The sequence below is a fragment of the Mauremys reevesii genome, linkage group 4, assembly GCF_016161935.1.
Source record: "Mauremys reevesii isolate NIE-2019 linkage group 4, ASM1616193v1, whole genome shotgun sequence".
NCBI classification, from domain to species: Eukaryota; Metazoa; Chordata; order Testudines; family Geoemydidae; genus Mauremys; species Mauremys reevesii.
In genome coordinates, this window is record NC_052626.1 from 108,168,754 (window position 1) to 108,191,526 (window position 22,773).

A 22,773-nucleotide genomic window follows, 5' to 3' on the forward strand; every position below is an offset into this window, starting at 1 on the left:
CTCCTGTCTAATAAGAATGTGGCTTAGCCGTCCAAGACAGCTCTACCTTTTGCAACACTGCTTAGGGTCAGCGAGTTGCATGGGCCCATGGTGCCTGGGCTCCAGGAATATTCAGGGCCCAGGGGCCTGGCTCCACTAATGTTCGGAGCCGGGTCTCTCCCCCAGCCCTGCCTGCCACTCGCGCGTGCCTTCTCCAGACCCCGGAGTGTCCCTGCCTCAAGCGGGCAGCTGCCCTGCCATTCCACACTGTGTTCCCTCACTGCCACCATTGGCTGCTGCTGCCTACACTACAACACAAGGGCGGTGGCAGGCTGAGGCAGCTGCTGCACCTGTGGAGAGGCGGAGGCAACCATATGATGGGCAGCCCTCCCCTTCCCTTGCACCCACCGGGAGGTGACACCAAGGGGGCTTCTGGGAGATGGAGTTTGGACCTCACCTGAGCAGCCGCTGGGGCTTGGGTGAGTGTCCGACCATGTGATCCACGCCTCCCCACCTGCAGCCAGCACTCCTGCCTCACGCTGGGGCAGGGGCAGCCCCATCCTCTGTGAGGCTATGGTGAGGGGCAGCAGGCTGCAGCAGGGGAGGAGGCCACATGTGATGGCAGCCCCCTCTCCCTCTGGCACCCGCCCACCACAGGGGAGGCGAGGGGGCTTCTTGGACCTGAGAGGGGCCCGGCCCCTAGGAGCATATGCAGTGACAGTGCCGGGTGAGTGTGCTGCCAGGGGAAGAGGGAGCCCCCTACCCTGGAGCTCGCTGCTGCAGGGGAAGAGAGGGCTGGGGGGACTGGCCCTAGCCCTGGGGCAGACTGCCTGCACCCCAAACTCCTCATGCCAAACCCACCCCAGAGCCCACTCCCCCAGCCAGAGCCCTCACCCCCCCAGACCTCAACCCTCTGCCCCAGCCCTGAGCCCCGTCCTGCACCAGGAACCCCTCATCCCCAGCTCCACCCCGCAGCCCTCACCCCCCTCCCTGCATGCCAACCCTCCGCCCTGGCTCTGAGCTCCCTCCCATACCTCAAACCCCTCATCCCCAACCCCACCCCAGAGCCCGCATCCACAGCCACAGCCCTCATCCCCTCCCCCCCCCACATTGTGCAATATAGGGAAACTGTTAAACCCCTACTCTTTCCAGTCCATTTTTACATTATTTTAAAAAAACATATATCGGCTTACAAGGCAGGGGTGGAGAGGGGGGACTTGGACCCATTCTGGACACCACCAAAAATTATACAAACCTGCCTCCCCTGACACTGCTGAGATCCAATGACCAGACAGGTAGCTAAAAACACCACCTTCGGCAGCCCAACGCTGGTATGAGTTAGCCAGGTCCAGGAGTGGCTGATCAGAGTGTGCTGGGCCCTTGTTGCTCCAGCTGGGAAGCTGCAAGGTAACATCAGCACCGGAGACACAAGCTGCATTTTTTCTTCTCTTTTGTGTTTGTTTTTCCTGAAAGAAAACAGGATCAGACAGCAACAATTATAACACATGCAGCTTGAGACCATCTAAACTAACTTTTTCTCTTTCCCCCCACCCAAAGGAGAGTGAATCCCATTTTTAATGCCATCGGAAAGTGTCAGACAAGACTTTCCCCTATATAGAGTGACAAGGCAGGTGAAGTAATATCTTTTATTGGACTAACTTCTGTTGGTGAGAGAGACAGATAAAGGGAATGGGAACAAAGAATATTGTTACAATGAAAGCCTGTTTTAACACTTAATATTTTAAATGGTTTAACTGTTTTCTCTCTTTTTCTGTCTCCTTAATAAAAAGTTAAAATGATTTGAATGGGGATTGTTACAACAGGAGTAAGCCAGTGATAACTAGAGCTGGAAGAATTAGTTTCAGCAAATAAATTTTCCACAAAATGCATTTTGGGGGGCATCAAAACTATTTGCGAATTAAGGTCGAATTCAGTAATAGCTGCTGCCAAAAAAATTTTTTTTCATAAAAAGTCCAGTTGGTTTCAAACATTTCAAAATGTAACATTTCAAGTTTTCATTTTGAAATGACATTTAATTTCAAACTTTAGCTAGATATTTTTTTACAAAGTGTGAAAAACACCTGAAATGTAAACAAAACATCACACACACACCAAATCTCATTTCATTCCAATGTTTCATTTCAGATGGTTTTCAGTCTTTAATGATTGTTTGTTTGTTTGTTTCATTTTGGTGAGGAAAAATAAATCAGTTTCAGTTCAAAACTACCCAAATTCTTTTTTTATATCAGTTCATATTTCTTGCTCCCAGTTCAACTTATAACAAATAAAACTGCCTTTTTATATATGAGATAGTTATATCATTTATATAGTTCTGTGTATTGTGATAGTCCCAGGCCAGTTGGGTATAGCAGAAGGTAGATATACTGGCCACTGGATTAACAGTTTTCTGTTCCCTGACTGACCAGAGCTAATGAGAACACCTGATTCCAATTAACCTGGAACGAGTCAGGTGAGGCCATTCAGTTAATGTGACCACCTGACTCTAATTAAGGCCCTGCTGATACTATAAAAAGGGCTCACTCCAGTCAGACAAAGGAGAGCCAGGGGAGAGGAAGTGCAGCTGAAGGGCTGGTTACTGAAGACACCCTCAAACCATTGTTAAAGGAGCCCTAAGGTAAGGGTGAAGAAGGGAGAAGCAGGAGAGCTGTGGGGAAGTGACCCAGGGAAATGTAGCAACTCTGGCAGTGAAAGGTTGGCTGCCAACAACTACCATTAGGGTCCCTGGGCTGGAACCCATAGTAGAGGGTGGGCCTGGGTTCCCCCCAACCCACCACTACAGGAACAGCTCCTGGAAGGGGAAGTCAGGTCCCTGTCAGGACAGGTGGCTGAACAGAGACTGTGGGAGTTCTCTCACCAACCTCCTTGCAGGCCTGTGATGAAAAGGGCTCAGTAGACTGTAACCCTGGCCCTAGAGAGAGAAGGGCTACGTGGAAGGTCACAGTGAGCCACTGAGGCTAGCATAAACCACCTAGAAGCCCAGGACCCATGGGAGCAAGGTTAGAGCTCTGCCACAGTATGCAGAGTCTCTGGATTTTATATATATATTTATATATGTCACATCAGTTCTTATTTGTATCATTTTTACTGGACAGTCCAGTCCCTGAACTGAAAAATCAATTGTTCACTCAGCTCTTGACAGAGAAGCCACATTTAACTATTTAATGTTGTTACAGGGAACAAGCAGGAGCGGCACCAGGGTTTTTGCCACCCTAGGCGGCAGTGCTCCTTTTCTGAGCATTTGGCAGCGGGGGGGTCCTTCCACTCCGCGTCTTTGGGGCACTTTGGCAGCAGGTCCCAGAGCAAGTGAAGGACCTGCTGCCAAATGTCTGCTGAAGACCTAGAGCGGAAGGACCCCCTGCTGCTGAATTTCTGCCAAGGGTGGCAAAATGCCCCCCCCCACACACACATATCCTGCCTCCCTAGGCAACTGCCTAGGGTCACCTAGTGGAAGCTCCAGCCCTGGGAACAAGGTTTTCATTAACATCTCAACTCTGGCTGGGCATGACACACCCTCGTATTAACACAACTTCCTCTTATCCCTTCCCCACCAAACAATTCCATTGTCACCAAAGGGTGTGCTGCAGCAGGGCGCTATCCCCTCTGCCTACTGACCCCTGTGCTATAAAGAGGCAAGCTTCAGAAGGAAGTGTAAAATTGCCACATGTGCTGCAGGATAGGCTGTGCAATGCCACACTACTGCCCACTCACACACAGAGATACGTGAACCAGCTTCAGAGCATGAGACCGAGAATACAGCCAGGCTAGATTAACACACTACTACTGGTGCTGTAATAAATTCCCTAAAACCTACCTCTGTTGTCACAGAAATATTACATGGGACCAGATTTGGAAAAAATGGAGTGCTGGAAAACCTGACCTGACTGCAAATATCTGATGAAAGGGATGCTGACTCCAACAGGAGACCAGCACAATAAAAAACAGCTGCAGTATGTGCTATGTGACTGACACGTAAATCTTCCAGTTGCCCTAAAACTCCTGGAGAATGCTAAGGAGATCTGAGGAAAGGCTCAGAAAGAAGCAATCTGAGCTGCATACTAGGGTCACAGAGTGAGACAAAGGGAAAAAAAGAAAAGCCCAGTTATTGATGGTGCAGTAGCACTAGCACTGCATCTTTACAGTGCATTTCATACTGAGCATGATGAAGGGGAAGAAAGCTCTGAAGAAGTAACGAATAAGTGCAAAGATCATTGTACCCTGGCAAAAAATCTTACCAATTAAAGACAGATTTTTTGCTTAAGGAGCAAAATGGGAACAGGAACAGAAAGCAGAGGAGACTTAAAGATAAAGAACCAGAACCTGATTCTCCATAATACTAAACCCCCTTTATGCCACTCTGGCAGCTTAAAGGGGTCTTAAAAGTTGCAGAAATGGCCCCCTGAGAATACCCTGTGCTAAGGGCCTCTCCTGGGGCTTGCATAAGGACTCAACTCTGGTCCTGCTCCCAGTCCCTGGTGCAAGGGGTGGGGTGGGGTCAGAATGCACTGAATTTAGGGTTATGGGAGGCAACACAAAGTCTAACTTAGAGCAGCCCTGAGGCTTCCTTAACTGATACAGGGAAACAGGCAGGCCCTTGCACAGTCCCAGAATATGAGGAGCACTAAGGCAGCTTACAAATCTTCTTTGCCCCTGCCCTTCTTTACTCCAAACACAGGGATTCAGGAAAGGAGAATCAGGCCCACAGTATTTGAATCAGGGCTGCCCCGGGGGGGGGCAAGTGGGGCAGTTTGCCCCAGGCTGCGCAGGGGTCCCCATGAGAATATAGTATTCTACAGTATTGCAACTTTTTTTTATGGAAGGGGCCCCTGAAGCCTCTGGGTGGCCCTGATTTGAAGCTGGAATATTAGAAGACTGTCTCAGTATCGGTCAACTAGCTTTAGGGTGCAGCAATGAAAGGCTACTTAAGGGGGTGGACATGACGTGTGAAAAGGCAATATTCATAAACCAAGAACCAGAACAAACAGACGTATAGACAAACATAGCATGTGACTGTGTAAACCTTCTAACTATAGACCTATCTTTGAGCACAACGCAAACAATTGAATGCTCTTGCCCCCACCCCCCATGAGGTAGGGAAATGTTAACACTCTCCCCATTTTACAGATGGGGAACTGAGGTAGAGGAAGATCAAATGACTCACCTGAAGTGACACAGGAAGCTTGTAGCAGAGCCAATGTTGAACTCAGATCTCCTCTATCACAGCCTCGCCCCTTCACCACATGATTAACCACCCTGTGGAAGTGCACAAGAACTCTCAAAAAATAACGTGGCAAAGGATTCAACATGCCAAACAAAGAGTGATGTCACAGTGACGTGAGAGCTGGCAGGAGTATAGAACATGCCCAGCATTTGGACATGGAAACTGTAATAAACCCAACCCCTTTTCAGGGTGCTTGGTGGGCTAAAGATAGAACCTGAGGATTCCTCCAGTGAAGGGGGGAAGCTATTCATAAAAACAATAATGAAAGAAGCTATGAACTCAAAAACGGTGGCTAATATGCTCAAGTGGTTCACACATGACATGCAGAGCCAGAGTCCCAGCTGATGTACATAGGCACAGCTTCATTGGTTGCCCTGGAGTTATGCTGATTTCAGTGAAGGATGTGGCCCCTGAAACAGACACAGATGCAAGTAATAATTGAAACTGAGAAAGGGCTATTCAATGAAAGAATCAAGATTGATATGTGAGCCTGAAACCCGAGAGTATGTCTTTACACAGCTGTGTACTGCCTGAAAACAGCCCAGTCAGACAGCCTGAAACGAAAGGGTTAAAAAGCCTACAGCCACAGGAAGGCAATCTCACCCAACTGTTTTATCTGCTCCGCCCTCTGATGAAGACATAAGCACTTCCGCATAGCTGCCAGCTTTATCAAGGCCATCTGTGCATCTGAGTCTGATCTGCAATATCCCGGGACACAGAGCTGGTCTGCTTCTGTGCAGCAGAGAATGTGCGTGTCATGCCAATAGTATGGCAGGATAAAAGGCTTTTACTTTATTTTTCAAAAGGAAAATGTTTTAAAAACTCAAATAGACTCTTTTAGCAGGTCAGATGAAGAGATTAGCTACCTCAGTGTAACAGAACAATGCATCTGCTGGAGTCTATTTCTTGTACACATGTCAGAAAAAGACTCAATAATGATACTTAGCACTAATTATGGCACCTAGGCCTTGATCTAGCAAAGCACTCAAACATCTGCTTAACTTTAAGCATGCGGGTAAACCCATTGATTTCAAGATGCTTCAACACATGCTTTGCTGGACAGGAGGTTTAAACCTCCAACAGTGTGGGAGATAGGAAGACTGTTTTTATCCTCATTTTAAAACGTTAAAAATAATTGTGGGAAATGTTAAACTCTTCACATAATGAACAGACCATTTTTCTTGGCATCCTAGACCTATTCTGTGTTAGCCCCTCTGCCTGAGTAATCAACAAACTCACCATTTGTGCGTGTCTGTGTATGTGCGTGTGTCTGTGTGTGTGTATATATAGAGAGAGAGAGAGAGAGAGAGAGTAAATGACTTGTATTCTTGGCTATATATCTATTTAAATAGATATGTATTTATTGGTCTAAATTATGACAGTTCCATTTTCAAGGGCCATGAAATGAAAGAGCTGAAAGTGAGTTACAAATAGCTCTGAATCTAAAAACAGAAGGAATTGCAAGAATGACCAAACATACCACTGAAAAGTAACAGAGCAGCCCTGTTGCACTCTGATTCTGAGATTATCACTGTCTTTTCATTAGTAGCCTGGCTGCGCCCAGAACCTGTCATTACCAGAGGAGTGTTCTGGGATCCACCCTAAAGACTAAAACCTCTCCCCACAACCTGGCAGCCTGCCATGCTGCGCAACCTGGGACATGAAGTCTAACCCTTCCTGTTTGCACTGCAGAGAGGATGGCAGGCTGCAGAGATGACTACGAATCCCAGCATGCTGAGTGGCTTCTCTGAGCATGGGCACTGCCACATTCCTTTCTGCTTCCTGCCAGGGGATGGGAAATATAAAAGGTGAAGCAGTATCTTTTTTAAAAAATTGGATGCTGCTGCGACAAGCTGCACTGGAGAGTGGAGGGAGCACACACAGTGAGTTTGGCTTGTATGTGTCTATAGAGTACAGCTCTTGTATATTGTCCTGAGGGCAGTCTGTACGAAAGATGCTTTTTCCCAAGTAAGAGTGAATTAGTTTTCAAGCTGGGGTGTGTGTGTGTGTGTGTGCAGGGGTGCTGGAACTAGGGGTGCTGGGGCTGCAGCTTGAAGTGGTTTCCATCATATACAGGGAGAGGGGGTTACAGCTTTGTTCAATGACTTTCAGCACCCCTGCTATAAAATTTGTTCCTATGCCCCTGTGTGTGTGGAGTAGGACAGGAACATGGAAATTAAGCAAACTTTGTTCTCCTGCATAAAACCATCAGACCAAGGATGGTAGGGGAGCAGAGGCAAAGCCCAGCATCACTTGCAAGAACAAAGAAACATCACAGATGCTAAGGGTATGCTTACACTACAGCCGTTACAGTGACACAGCTAGGGTGCTGCAGCTGTGTCACGGTGATACAGACACTTCCAACATTGATGGAAAGTATTTTACATTGACCTAGCTATGTCTACAATGAGGGGTAGATCGACCTAACTATGTCATACAGGGCACAATATTTTTCACAGCCCCGAGCTATGTAGCTGGGTCAATCTAATTTTTAAGTGTAGACTTGGCCTAAAGGGCCCTATTGTTGCTTCAGTTTAGCTGCTGGAAGGGGAACATGGATCTATTTCTTCTGGTTCATCTCTCTTTCCTTTTCAGCTGATGTGGTTAGACCCAAGTTGCCTGTTTGGCTGAAGCTCTGTGGTGGGAAACCTCTCTTGTTGCTACATGTTTATAACAATATTCCGTCTACATTATAATGGGAGGATTGATTTAATTCCCCAGCAAATGCATGTGTGCGCACGGACAAATCCAACTTCTAATGGGCATCTCCCTCCAGCATTCAGCAGCCTCCCATGCTGTTGTAACATCAAAAATGGCAGCTCTTGCCTATATGCCTTGTACCAATCCATGGTGTGCACATAAAACACTGGGTTTCAGTGGCTGTTTACATGTGGTGTAGAGAATAGGATTCACCATCTTTGGCTTTAGCCAAGGTTTCTCCTCCAAGAACTGTGAGAGCTGGAGCTGTTTGATATACCCCTATGCTGGTCTGCAGTATCCCATCTATTAGAGGACAGTGGTACTCCTACACAGGGCCAGCTTTATGACCTACGGGGCCCGATTGGAATACTTGGCAGTGGTCTGGGGCTTTGGCGGCATTTTGGCGGTGGGGGGTCTGCTCCGGGTCTTTCGCTGCACCGAAGGACCCCCCTGCTGCTGAAATGCCACCGAAGACCCCCGGAGCGGACCCCCCACCGCCGAAATGCCACCGAAGACCCCCAGAGCGGGGCCCCCTTAGGCGTGGGGCCCTCTTCAGTGCGGGGCCCGATTCCGGGGAATTGGTGGAATCAGCGTAAAGCCGGCCGTGCTCATACACACAATTCACAATCAACATGTGAGCCAACCCAATGGGTTATGTGCAGCCTCCAGCGTCCACAGTACCTGATAGAATGTACCTTGAATGTGGCTAGAGCAGTGGTTCTCAACGACGGGTACATGTACCCCGGGGATACTCAGAGGTCTTCCAAGGGGTACATCAACTCATCTAGATATTTGCCTAGTTTTACAAAAGGCTACATAAATTGCACTAGCGAAGTCAGTACAAACAAAAATTTCATAGATAATGATTTGTTTATACTGCTCTGTATACTCTACACTGAAATGTAGGTACAATATTTATATTCCAATTGATTTACTTTATAATTCTATGGTCAAAATGAGAAAGTAAGAAATTTTTCAATAGTAGTATGCTGTGACACTTCTGTGTTTTTATGTCTGATTTTGTGAGTTTTTAAGTGAGATGAAACTTGGGCGTACACACGTAGGTGTGGGAACTAGGGGTGCGAAGGGTGCTACAGCACCCCCGGGCTCCTGGCTGCCAGCCCCGTCCCCAAGGTTGAGGCTGCTGCCCTGCATGCCTGTTGTCTTGGCTGTCGGGCCTGCGCGCTTGGGGTCCTGGCTGCCGGCCCCGGGTCCCGACTGCCACCCCGTGTCTGGGGTCCCGTCTGTCCCCCTGCACACCTGGGTCTCTGCTGCCACCCCGTGTCCAGGATCCCAGCTGCCACCCTGCACCCAGGGCTTTGCTCCCAGTCTCAGCTCTGGGGGCTGGACAGGGGTAAGAGGGCTGGCTTTCAGCATCCCCACAATTAAAAATGTTGCAGCGCCATTGGGTACACAAGACAAATCAGACTCTTGAAAAGAGTACAGTAGTCTGAGAGCCACTGAGCTAGAGACTTGCCCCTTGACCACCATTGATTGTAGACCTAAATGTACCTCATACTTGGCAAGTTATTTTCTGTGACTCACCAGCTGGAGTTATAGGGGAATTTGCACAGCTAGGGTGGAGCTCAAGCACGGAGGAGTTGTGGTTTATTCACAAACAAACATATATAACAACAACCCACAAACCACTTGGGTTGTACCGACCACTAAATTGAAATCCCCAAAATATGCCATGATCTAAACCTCTGCAGGCCAGAGACACCATGTAACTAGCTATGTATGCATGGGAAGAACCCTTCATCCAAATTCCCGAAACCAGCACATTAGCCTCTTAAAATCTCTCTCTGCTTTGATACTTACAAAAACGTAAGAACGGCCATACTGGGTTCAGACCAAAGGTCCATCTAGCCCAGTATCCTGTCTTCTGATAGTGACCAATTGCCAGGTGCCCCAGAAGGAATGAACAGAACAGGTTATCATCAAGTGATCCATCCCCTGTCTCTCATTCCCAGATTCTGGCAAACAGAGGCTAGAGACACCATCCCTGCCCATCCTGGCTAATAGCCATCGATGGACCTATCCTCCATGAATTTATCTAGTTCTTTTTTGCACCCTGTTATAGTCTTGGACTTCATAAGTATCAGCTCTGGCATTGGCTGAATAGGAGCCAATGTAGATGAATTTTGTAATGATCAGATTAGATTGAAATGGTTAGATCAAACATTTATTCTTTTTGTAGGTGACCTGTGCCTGCTGTTAGTGGGGGAGGGTGGAGTGAGGGCAGTGGCTTCCACAGTGTGACTGAGCATGCTCAGTCCATGTGAGATGCCCAGTACAAGCCAAGCAGCAAATCTGGAGCGGGGCGGGGATGATCCTGCCCGCCCCATCCCCCAACGCGTCCTCTACTGCCATGCCACTTGTTGAATAAAATTTGAAAAGAGTAAACATCTGCTGAGTCTGAATTTGATCTAACACAGTAGTCAAAGTTTAATAATTTATTTTCTGTTGTTTGAGGTCGGAGATAGAAGATGGCAGAGGCTGAAAGCACAGTTATAAACACCAATGTGAAACAGGTAAGAAGTTATTTGTTAGACCACTTATATTTCATATTTCAAGTGCTTATCTTCAGTGTGATATTCCAAAATCCACCAACAAAGAGAAACAAGATCTAGGGATCTGAGCACAGTAATGGGAGCTAGGAACTCCTGAAATCTACTTCTGATTTCAATTTTGGAGCCAAAATGTTCATGCCAGGGGAACTAAAGAATCTCTATTTTCAGGCACCTAAATAAAAGCAGATTGGTTTTCAGAACTACTGAGCAGCTGCAGCTCCCAGTTAAGTTATAGGAGCACTGTGTGGGGAAACATCACAGGATATAAAGAGAGGGTGAGACTGATTCATTTGGAAAAGCCTGCCTTTGCAGTGGCTAAAATGTAAACTCACAAGTGGTAGCATCCATGAAGAATATTATTGACTTTTTATTATTCTTGCAAGAGTGGAGACAAACTGGGGTGAAAAATGCCTGTGAAGGGAGGTGGGGCTGGTGATGTGCAGTGAAGCTAATCCGTGTTGGCAGGAAACCGTGGATGGTGTCACCTCATGGAATTTACAGCTCTGCACAAGTAGTGGAATGAGGCTATACTGTGTCCAGATCAGCCAAAATTACGGAGCAGCTGCCCACAACTGTCGCAGACAGACAACAGTATACGCAATGCATGCTGCCAAGTTGGGAGGACTGTGACCTCCAACCTTTGCCTGCCCTGTCTTTTGTGACCTGAGGGATTGAGAGTGAACATCATAGACCCAGGGTGCATCTCTCTCCCTAGGTCCCTCTCTCCCCTGGATTGTGCAGGGCCAGCAACAATCAAGTGTGTGTCATGCTATCCAAAGCTCACAGCTGCCACGGTGGGGTTTGAATCTCAGGTGTCATGCCTTAATTCAGGGGGCGGCAACCTTTCAGAAGTGATGTGCCGAGTCTTCATTTATTCACTGTACTGGCACGCAAGACCTTAAATTAATACATTTTAACATTTTTAGGATGTGTCTTTCTATATATAATATATAACGAAACTATTGTTGTATGTAAAGTAAATAAGGTTTTAAAAATGTTTAAGAAGCTTCATTTAAAACTAAATTAAAATGCAGAGCCTCCCGAACTGGTGGCCAGGACCCAGGCAGTGTGAGTGCAGCTGAAAATCAGCTCATGTGCTGCCTTCGGCACACGTGCCATAGGTTGCCTACCCCTGCCTTAATTCATCCTGGTCAATGAATATATGTAACAAGTGAGCTGTTGGTAGAATAGGTGTCCTATCCCACATCTGTTCCTGCCTGGTCTGACCCCAGTGTATAGCTCCGTTCATCCAGTAACTTCCACCTGAAACAAACTTTGTCCCAGCTGCTGTAATGTGTAAGATTTTAACACACCATCTAGGTTCTGAATGGGGGACTCCACTAACTGGGGAAGTGCGCTGTCAGTGTCCACCCACCAGCTCGCAGCAACACTCACAGGTGAGGGAAGGTTCGTAGCACCACTGTGACACTGGTGGTGCTTTAAAGGTCGGCTGGACGGAAGTGGTCAATCACTGTGCCTGCTCAAGTCTTGGCACTGAACGGCCCCACCTCTCCAGTGATTGGCTGCCTGTGGCGGGGTGTGTGGCTTATTGCAAGGCTCACCCAGGTGGTTGTATTTAGGACCCCAGGAAGTGTGAGGGAGAAGGGAGATGATGTCAGAGCCTGCAGCTCCCACTGCTCATTTGCAGCACCCTCTCCTGATTGATCATTGCCATGTCTTTCTTTAAATCCACTCCTCTCTTCTTTTTGGATCTCCCACTGCCCACCACAGAAAGACCCAAATGAGGCGCTGGTCATCGCTGTGACAACCAGGGCCATCTTCAACCTGGAGGAGGAGCATCAGCTGTTCCTGACAAAGGGCAAGGAAGAGTATGTGAAGTATCAGCAAGTCAATGAGAATAAGCCCTTGGAGCAAGGTACAGCCTTCACTTTCATTCAGGTGAGACGCCAGCAATGGCCCCTGTTCTCATCAAGATGTGTGTGAAACTTGGTACATGGCAAAGTTCAGCCTTCAGTTCCTTCAAGCTTTGTGCTCTTTGGCTGGGGCATCTCTCCCTGACGAAAGCAAAGAGTGATGCCTGACTCATGGTGAGGTATGGCCTCTGCTTTCATCCAGGTGAGATGCTTCGGCCCAGATTCTCAAAGGTATTTAGGTGCCCACCTCCATTAAAATCAGTGAGAGTTTGACACCTAAATACCTTTGACGGTCTGGGCCTTTGCCCATAGCCAGGTGAGATCTCGGCTCTTGTGAGGTCAAGATGCTTCCAGCTTTAGCTCTTATCAGTATAAGATGTGGTCTTTGCTGCAGTCAAGGTGAGGTGCCTTCCTCAGACATGCATAGGAGTGTGACTCTTGGCCTTCATTTGGAACAATGAAATATACACGTGAGTTGTGTGTTGTTCTTTTTAGTGGAGGGATACATTGCAGACACACAAACCATCAGCCACCATTCCAAAACTGACGGTGGCCAACTTGGATGGCACCATGTCACTGTGGTGTTTTTTTTAAAATTATTTAGTGTTTAAAGCATAAATACCAGCCTTCCTGTCATACCCAGGATGGCAGACAAACTGTAAGGAATCAAGGAAAACTATAGACTCCAAATGACACTAGTTTCCTCACCACAACCATCCTAGAAACCTTCCCTTAGAAAGAGGGAAGGTTAGAGACAGAGCAACATCAGCACTATGAAGTGACTTCTTGAGCAAGGACACAGCAGCAATTTGGAGGGAAGATGACACCAGCAGAGGTTGGTGACCTCTGAAAGTGGGTAGGCAAGTTGAATTAGATATATTTAGTGCATGTATAATAGACAAAATAGGCTAAATTCAGGCCAGACATGTATTGACAGAAAAGGATGTGACCCAGAATAAGGGATCTGGGGAGCTGTAATTCCCATGGCTGAGGGGAGCTGGAGCCACACAGCAAATACATGCTGGGAAAGGGGCAAGGATAGCAGGAGGTCCCTTTTCATCAGTGTGAGAGAATAAGACTTGCTGTTCGTCTCCCCATTAGGAGAAAGAGAGAGACACTAGGAAAAGGGCAAGAGCTCTAGGTCTCTCTGGTCAGGGGCCTGGGAAGAGGCCCAAGAGAAGACAGCCAGAGGGTGGGGTGAATCACTCCAACGAGGGGGTGCCTGTTGCAAAGCGAAGGAAGTGGCATGAAAGGGGAAGTGAAGCGGGGCCAGAGTTGGTGGTTGGAGCTGACACCTGCTTCTCTGTCGAGGGCCTGAAGGTTGGAGCTTGCAGAAGAGAGAGGGCACGAACTCCACTGAGTCAGAGGGAGCAGCAGAGCAGGGGGCATTGCTGTTGTACCCGAGGGAGGAGAGGAGAGTACCAGACCCTTAAGGGAGGGCTATGATCCAAGGAATGAGACTGGGAGCAACGTTGGACTCTCATTACCCCAGAAGGGGTGGAATACTTCAGTTTAACCAGAGGCTTAATGTACCAAAAACAAATTACTGAGAGAGTAACTATGGCAATGAATAGCCCACTGTTAAATTTGGCCTCTTCTGGCTTAAGCCCAGGGTCAGGGCTGTTGGCGGTGGAAAGGCAGCAATCTCCCCCCTGCATCCAAGGGCCCTGCATGGAGGGGACATGGCTAGAACAATCAGGGGACACGCTATTGTTAGCCTCTCCACTGCAGGACTCCTGTAATGCCCTAGGGCAAGTTAAAGCCATCCCCATACCACAACAGAATTCCTGAGGGAAAGTACATGGCAATGCTTTTGTCTGCCCTTCTTTGAGTGGTTCCCCGTTGGGTGCAGAGGGCCACTGTCTTCTACATTTCCCTACACCAGCAAGAGTGATTCTGTCTCCTGGATGCGTGGGAGGAGTGCTGGAAATTGTGTGGCAGTAGATTGTGGGTACATTTATGAGTATACAACTCAGAGAACAGCCCGTTGTAAAACAGTGTCGTGTCTCCGGCTGCTTCATCCAGGCTGTGCAGTTTGTGAATGAGAAACTCCTGGAGAGAAACCCAGAGGAGAAGGGCCTCTTTGATGTCATCATCCTCTCCAACAACAGCCCAGAAAGTGGCATGCGCATCGTCAATAGTGCTAAGCACCATGGTAAGGAGATCCCACCTCTCATTTGCAGTCAGCCCACATTCAATGAATGGGGGAAAACTGTCATCCGGTCCTCCAGAGACTGCTGTGAAATAGATGAGGAGGTGGGTCTGGGGGGATACGCAACAGTCTGGGGACAGGTGGTATGGAAGGGGAAGGACCCAGCCTGTGTATGGGATGGTAGCACAAAAAGGGGATGAAGTGAAGGGGATGTTGCGGGAAATGGCTGGCAACCTGAGAAGGATGTTGCATGAATGTGGGAGATAAGGAGTGAAAATTTAACATTGTGAGGGACATTGTGTTGAGGTGGGGAGGAAAGATAATGGTGGCTGTGCTGAGGGTCACTGCGTAAGTGTAAGGCAGCAGGATGGGGGTATTGCACTGATATCTGGAGCAGCTGTTGTCCTGGCAGCGTCATGACATCAGATGCACAAAGGGACATTGCATTAGGGTGTGTCGGCCATGGCGGGAGATGTAGGGAGCGCTATGTCAGTGTGTGGGCTGGAGCGCAAGGCAGGCTGGAAATAGAAATTAAAGATAGCTTTTCAGCTCTGCCACAGGTTTGCTGGGTGATCTTGGGCAAGTCATTTCCCTCTCAGTGCCTGGGCTTTCCCGTCAAGTGGGGATAACGATATTGACCTCGTCTGCAAAACACATTGAGATCCACGTATGAGAAGCGCTGTGTAAGAACTAGGTATTAATTTGATTTCATTTACTTTTTCTGATGTTAAGGTTTGGAGATTTCCAGGTTTTGCTTTGTCAGCGATGAAGATTCCACCCAGTACTTGAAATCCCATAATGTCAAGCTCTTCCTCTCGGCCGACAGGACGGACGTGTGCAATGCACTCCAGCGAGGTGTGCTTTTTCCCTCTCCTCCCTCACCCAGCCTGAGATTTCATTCTTACACTTGGGCCCTACACCGCCTCCCCGCATTAGCCCCAAGATGAAGTTATGTCAAGATTTGCTTTTTCAGAGGGGTTTATTACTCGATTCAGAGAAGTGGTTCTGGACATGTTACGTCTCAGCCTGGAAACAATTCAGAACCTAACAGTTCAGCAGTGTCTAGAAGTCACACACAACCATCTTGTAACTCTTTGATGGTGCATGTCAAATGATCTAGCAGGTCTTTGGTGCAACTGGGCAAGTAATTCATAATTCATCTGTTGCTGAAGAGTTTAGTTTCTTTCTGTTTATCAGATACCCACAAACAGACCAATGGGTTTTCTCAGATGTATTCGTTATTCTAAATTATACATCAAATAGTTTGTGTGAATAATTGTTGCTCATGAATTCGGCCACAAGTTGGTCGTTACGAGCATCCAGCATTGTAGATTCAAGCCCTTCCTGCTCCCGGATTGAATGAGTCACTGTTAGAGTCAGGTCTGCAGAGCACTATCATTATAAATTGGAAATTTGCTTTCTGTGATTCACTTAAAATTAAGCATATGCTGAAGTGCATTCCTGAATGGGGATGAACATAAGCATGCGCTTAACCTCTATCAGGGTGTAGGAGTCTTTCCAGGGACTTTAAGGGGGATCAGGCCCAGAGTCTCTTTTTCATGAACATTGCTGGTTTGACTGGGACCTTGCCCAGCTGTCGAGGTTCCTTCATTCAGGCAAACAACACAATTCACAAGCAACTTACGCCTGAACGAGAGAACTTTTCTTTGCAGGGAAGTAAAACCCTAAAGATGCCTGAGTAACATTCCTGGGTTAAAACCTATTTCCTGGCTATAATCCCAGTATGTGAGAGTGGGCAGAGAACCCCCTTTCTCCAGTGCTGGAAGAGGGCCAGCATTAGGCCATAGATGAATATAGTGGAGGTCCCAGCCAGTTTCACCAGCTGCACCAAGTGAGTGTGTCTGGGTTTGGCAGGGTAGGGTAAGCACAGGCAGGAGAGTGCTGGGTGTACATGGTGCATAGGTGCAGCAAACCACGCTTCCGACAGCACCTACGGAAGTGTCTCCAAACAGTGACATATGAGCATTGCCTCTCCTTCCCACCCCCAGAACGGCTCTGCCAGATGAGCCCTATTTGGAGATCTAGCATCTCTTTTCACTTGGGGAACCCGAAGCTGCGAGGGCCTGATCCAAAGCCCATTGAAGTCAGCGGCAGTCTTTCCATGGATGTCAGTGGCCATTGGATGAGGTTGTAACAATTTCCCGGAGGAAGCTATGTCTATGCTGACTGCTCCCCAACCTGTCCTCCATTGCATGCAAGCACAAAGTTTTTGTGTGGCTCCGCTGGCTGCCGCATGGGGGTGCCCTGCTGAACAGCATCACCAGGCAGCCAGGACTCGTACTCTGGGGCCCTCGCCGGAGTGTGGACACAATCTCTCTGGTTCCCATTCTCAGCTAGGCAGTGACACTTCTTTCTGTCCCACAGGAGTGTCAGCGGCTCTCATCTTCCAGCAGGAGGTGCAGACCCCCAGCACCCAACTGCGAGTGGTGTTTGATGGGGATGCCGTGCTCTTCTCAGATGAGACAGACCGGGTTTTTCGAGAGAAGGGGCTGTCGGGGGCTCTGGAGTATGAGAGGGCAATGGAAGCCGTGCCCATGGGAGAGGTATGTTAGCTTGCCCTGCCTTAATGGGCTTCCCAGTCCCTACACTTGCTTCCAACCTGCTCAGTCTGGTTGTGTTACACTCACCCACAGTGACCAGTGAGTGGGGCCTCCTGCTAGGGCTTCACCAATAGCCCCTTGCAGCAGAATATGCACAAACATTCATGGGTGGCCTCTGGCCAATACAGTGACTGCTTTGGCCTGATCCAACACCCCACTGAAGGCACTGGAGAGTCCCCCGTTGGTTTCAGTGAATGCTGTAACAGGCCATAGGTCTCTTCTCCTGTGGATGAGGTTTGTGACACTAGCTCTGCTCTGAAATCAGATGGGTCGCCTGTGAATATTTGCTCTATTTCTAACCCTCTTGCCAGTCTGCAAACCTTTATTAGCAAATTCACTGTCCTTTGTCACAATCAACTGGTCCTATTTTTGTGGTGCTGCCTTTTGGAATGTGTCCATCTGCTCACTTGGGAGTGAGATAAGGCCACAACATTCACTTCCATTTCTGACCTACTTGGGGTTTGCATCAAGTCTTCAAAAGTGAAGGGTTAGAGCACTAACCCGCTGTGCTACTACACAGTTCATGCTGTGGCACAGTTCACAGACCACTGGTGCTCTGCCAGCCACTTGCCGGAGGAGAGCTGACTTGTGGCACAGTGTTGGCTCCCTCTTGTTTCTAGCTGCTAAGCTGCATTAAAAGATGGGTACATGCTAATCAAGTTTATGACAGGTTTATGCTATTCAAAGCATAAACTACTTTCCTAAAGTCACGTTTCCATGTAAGCAATTGCTGTCATTGCTACAGGGATATTTTATGATTGATGGGTGGGGAAGTGTCCACGAGACCATCCCTCTAGTTAATCGTGGTCCAGGCACTGGAAAAGTGTGAGATCTGCAGCTGTAAGGAATCTACATTCCTAGCCTCTGTAAGAAATCGCTCCATCTTAGACTCTCTGACTTTAAGGTCAGAAGGGACCATTATGATCATCTAGTCTGACCTCCTGCACAACGCAGGCCACAAAATCTCACCCATCCACCTCTATAACAAACCCCTAACCTATGTCTGAGTTATTGAAGTCTTCAAATTGTGATTTGAAGACCTCAAGCTGCAGAGAATCCTCCAGCAAGTGACCCATGTCCCATGCTGCAGAGGAAGGCGAAAAATCTCCAGGGCCTCTGCCAATCTGCCCTGGAGGAAAATTCCTTCCCGACCCCAAATATGGCGATCAGTTAAACCCTGAGCATGTGGGCAAGACTCACCAGCCAGCACCCAGGAAAGAATTCTCTGTAGTAACTCAGATCCCATCCCATCACAGACCACTGGTCATACTTACCTACTGATAATCAAAGATCAATTGCCAAAATTAGGCTATCCCATCATACCATCCCCTCCATAAACTTATCAAGCTTAGTCTTAAAGCCAGATATGTCTTTTGCCCCCATTATTCCCCTTGGAAGGCTGTTCCAGAACTTCACTCCTCTAATGGTTAGAAACCTTCGTCTAATTTCAAGTCTAAACTTCCTAGTGTCCAGTTTATATCCATTTGTTCTTGCGTCCACATTGGTACTAAGCTTAAATAATTCCTCTCCCTCCCTAATATTTATCCCTCTGATATATTTATAAAGAGCAATCATATTTCCCCTCAGCCTTCTTTTGGTTAGGCTAAACAAGCCAAGCTCTTTGAGTCTCCTTTCATAAGACAAGTTTTCCATTCCTTGGATCATCCTAGTAGCCCATCTCTGAACCTGTTCCAGTTTGAATTCATCCTTCTTAAACATGGGAGACCAGAACTGCACACAGTATTCCAGATGAGGTCTCACCAGTGCCTTGTATAATGGTACTAACACCTCCTTATCTTTGCTGGAAATACCTCGTCTGATGCATCCTAAAACTGCATTAGCTTTTTTAACGGCCATATCACATTGGCAGCTCATAGTCATCCTGTGATCAACCAATACTCCGAGGTCCTTTTCCTCTGTTACTTCCAATTGATGTGTCCCCAATTTATAACTAAAATTTTTGTTATTAATCCCTAAATGCATGACCTTGCACTTTTCACTATTAAATTTCATCCTATTACTATTACTCCAGTTTACAAGGTCATCCAGATCTACCCGTAGGATATCCTGGTCCTTCTCTATGTTAGTAATACCTCCCAGCTTTGTGTCATCTGCAAACTTTATTAGCACATTCCCTCTTTTTGTGCCAAGGTCAGTAATAAAAAGATTAAATAAGATTGGTCCCGAAACTGATCCCTGAGGAACTCCACGAGTAACATCCTTCCAGCCTGACAGTTCACCTTTCAGTATGACCCGTTGTAGTCTCCCCTTTAACCAGTTCCTTATCCACCTTTCAATTTTTATATTGATCCCCATCTTTTCCAATTTAACTAATAATTCCCCATGTGGAACAGTATCAAATGCCTTACTGAAATCGAGGTAAATTAGATCCACTGGGTTTCCTTTGTCTAAAAAATCTGTTACCTTCCTTGATCTCTCTTTTCTGGCTATTTTTGTGCAAAGGTGAAATTAACGCCTCCTCGTGTACTCCCAACCTCTAATCCCTGTGTGGTTTCCAGGGTCCATTGAAGGCATTTGCCATGCATCTTGGGAAGATGCGCAAGAAGTTCAGCCAGGAGAATTCCCCTATTCGCACCTACTTGTTGACTGCCCGCAGCGGCCGGGATATGGGCATCCGTGCTATCAAGACCCTCCGGGAATGGGGGCTGGCGATTGACGAGGCCTTCTTCATGGACGGGGCTCCCAAGGGCCCTCTCCTCTCCCAGATCCAACCCCACATCTTCTTTGATGATGGCCTTCATAACATCCAGGGGGCTCAAGATATTGGCATACCCTCTGCCTTGGTCCTCTGTGACTGCTGATGGGCAGGGATGAAGGGGCAAAGGTCCTCCAAGGATCAGGCAATTGGAGAACACAAACACAAAGCTTCTGCCAAAAGGGATAAGGGAAGATTTCTAAACCTGTGCTAAGCAAGCTTAGGGGAGAGGGAGAGAAGATGCTGTGTGCTGATGTGGTGCTGGATCTATTGCTCTTGGGTCCCTCTCTTAGTTCCAAAGACAGGGTCCATCTGATCTTGGGGATGTGGCAACAGAAGGCCAAAAATCCACAGGAAGGAAGGATGCTTGAAATGTAACATAATAGTTACGCCCATCTCTTGATCTGCCTTAGCCGTCTCTTCAATGACTGCAGCCCTTCCAGCCACTAGGGATAATGTGCGCCACCACTTGTGCCATACAAGCACTGAAACCACAGTTCTAGTGATGAGACCATGTGAGCTGAAGACAGCATGTAACTGTTGTAAGAAGCAGGCAATATAAGCTCAGGCTGCACTCAGACATGGGGGTTTGTCTTAGGAGCTTTGGGCCAGTACTGCTATTCAAATGCCAATAACCCTCTAAACGCTGCATTTGTTGGGGTTTCTGCTTTTTCAAAGGAAACTATTTTTTTTTAGTGTTTATGTTTTAGATATATGGGGCCAAATCTTGAGGGGTGCTGAGCAGCTAGTGAGCACTTGCAGCTTCCACTGACTTCAGCAGGAGTTTCAGATGCTCAGCGCCTCCCAGGATTTGAGTGCCAGGGACCAGGAGCTCTGTCTTCTCATAGATTCTAGTTTGTAGGTATGTCTTACATTGGGCCTGATTCTGATTTCCTATTGGTGTAAATCAGGAGTAACTCCACAGAAATCAGTGGAATTATACCATGGTAAGTGAAATCAGAATCTGGTCTATAATATCTAGTAAATATCTAGTAAAAGCAGTAAAGAATCCTGTGGCACCTTATAGACTTCCCTTGCATCCAACGAAGTGGGTATTCACCCACGAAAGCTCATGCTCTACAACGTCTGTTAGTCTATAAGGTGCCACAGGATTCTTTGCTGCTTTTACAGATCCAGACTAACACAGCTACCCCTCTGATACTTGACATAATATCTAGTAGTTAATTTAATGTCAACCACTCTCTCTTTTCCTGTCAGCCACGCAGCCTCTCTTCTGCTCTCTCCTCTAAATGGCACAGAAAGATCAGGTCACTGTCAATTTATAATGCACAACACTGCAAAGTTGCTTTTCTTGCAGTATCTCAAGTATGTTTGTGCTGAGAATAGGGTAAGAATGGCAAGCCCCGCGGTATATCTGGTCATTCACACTTAGATCCAAGACAAATCATGTCCAATGTTATTTTCCAGTAATAATTTTTTTAAGAACTAAGTCTGGGTTGGTTATAGCTGCGCACAAATATGATGCAAAGCCCTCTTATAGAAATAATATACATAGGATACTAGGGTTATATCCTGTGTGTGTGTGTATTTACATATATAGATATAAATTATGGGCCAGTTTCTCAGTTGGTGTAAATCTGTGGTAGCTCCTTTGACTTGAGGAGCTATGCCAACGTATCTGAGAATCTGGCCCTACATGTATGATGCTGCAATAATGATCTAGCACTCCAATTCCTCTGTGCTCCTTGCCAGCAGCAGTGCTTTGATTTTAGTGCTTGGATCTCAGCAAACTAGTCCAAAAGGGGCAGGAAGACTCAAAAATAACAGCAGAGAATTGGGGTAGGAGAGGGCTTAGCTGAGTGCCTTATTCTAAGCACGCTGCATTACACATTCCTTGTTTCTTCTGGAGTAAGTGGCCATTAGCTTTTGTTCTTGCTGGCTGTAACAGGTGCAGCTGGTTACACTGGGGCATAGATACACCTGCGCCAGCAAGAACAGAGGCCTGTCGTGAGCAGTTTTGGATAGTTTTGGGGTTTTTTACTGGGCAGGAAGCAGTAGGATGGAGCCTAATTTATATTTGCTAACCTGCAGTTTCTTTCCCAGGGTTGAATTTTGGCCTTTTGTCTATGCACACATTCACCACCAGAGGCCACCATGCTGCTCCTTACTGAAACAGGTTTCAGAGGGGTAGCCGTGTTAGACTGTATCAGCAAAAACAATTAGGAGTCCTTAGAGTGGCACCCTAGAGACTAACAAATTTATTTGGGCATAAGACTGACCTCACACTTGGTAAGGCAACCCCCATCCTTTCATGTATTTATACCTGCTCTTGTATTTTCCACTCCATGCATCTGATGAAGTGGGTTCTAGCCCACGAAAGCTTATGCCCAAATAAATGTGTTAGTCTCTAAGGTGCCACAAGGCCCCCTCGTTGTTTTTACTGAAACAGGCATGCTGGCAAATTGATCCCATCGCTGCTATGGCATGCGGCCAGGTCACAAAATCAGGGCAAACAGAACTTAGCTTTTTGCTTCAAGGAGGCTCTTACAAGCAGTGGGTGAAAAACAATGTTTAACTGATAAAATATGCCTTGAAAAGGCCCTTTAAAAAATATTAGTGGAATCTTCTCTGTGAACCCAGCCACCTATCTCACTGCTCTGCATTGCACATAAGACCTAAATTCCACTCCTGGAATGGAATGCTGGCCTCTGAGGGGCCATTTAAAGGGGGCAGGGAAGGGTTCTAGTCCCCTCCCATCCCCCCGAGTTTCATAGGGGAGCTCTACTCACCCTAGCCCCAGATGGAGTTCTTAACTGCAACAAGTTGCATGTGATATGTGATGAGTTTGGAAGCTGGGAGCAGCACAGCCTTGGGGGCTGGGAGTTTGTTTATAAACAGAGGTGGGGTGACTAAGATGATAAAAGGCTTATCATTAAAGTAAATTAAGGCGTCTTAGAT

At 47.3% G+C, this 22,773-nt stretch overlaps 2 protein-coding genes across 7 annotated transcripts in view; one reads left to right on the forward strand and one right to left on the reverse strand.

Annotated features, from left to right (window-relative positions):
- SYT8 (synaptotagmin 8) overlaps positions 1-5,422 on the reverse strand; it is a 33,767-nt gene extending 28,345 nt beyond the window's left edge. Inside the window, exons 1-2 of the mRNA XM_039538937.1 lie at positions 5,159-5,422; positions 1,235-1,445 (exon numbers count right to left, since the gene is read on the reverse strand). The gene's annotated coding sequence lies outside the window, so the exon portion shown is untranslated. The remainder of the gene's footprint in view (positions 1-1,234; positions 1,446-5,158) is intronic.
- Positions 2,555-20,845, forward strand: LOC120405363 (cytosolic 5'-nucleotidase 1A-like). 6 transcript variants are annotated; one of them, XM_039538942.1, is made up of 9 exons: positions 2,555-2,614; positions 3,826-4,068; positions 5,122-5,966; positions 10,394-10,452; positions 12,223-12,390; positions 14,391-14,520; positions 15,250-15,372; positions 16,903-17,081; positions 19,658-20,845. In XM_039538942.1, the coding sequence occupies exons 4-9, from the start codon at positions 10,408-10,410 to the stop codon at positions 19,958-19,960; spliced, it is 948 nt and encodes a 315-aa protein (XP_039394876.1). In that variant the 5' UTR covers positions 2,555-2,614; positions 3,826-4,068; positions 5,122-5,966; positions 10,394-10,407; the 3' UTR covers positions 19,961-20,845. The 6 variants fall into 6 exon arrangements, with proteins under 6 accessions (XP_039394876.1, XP_039394877.1, XP_039394880.1 ...); XM_039538943.1 differs by having other exon boundaries at positions 3,826-3,947; XM_039538946.1 differs by lacking the exon at positions 3,826-4,068 and having other exon boundaries at positions 2,562-2,614.
- Positions 20,846-22,773: the final 1,928 nt, after the last annotated feature.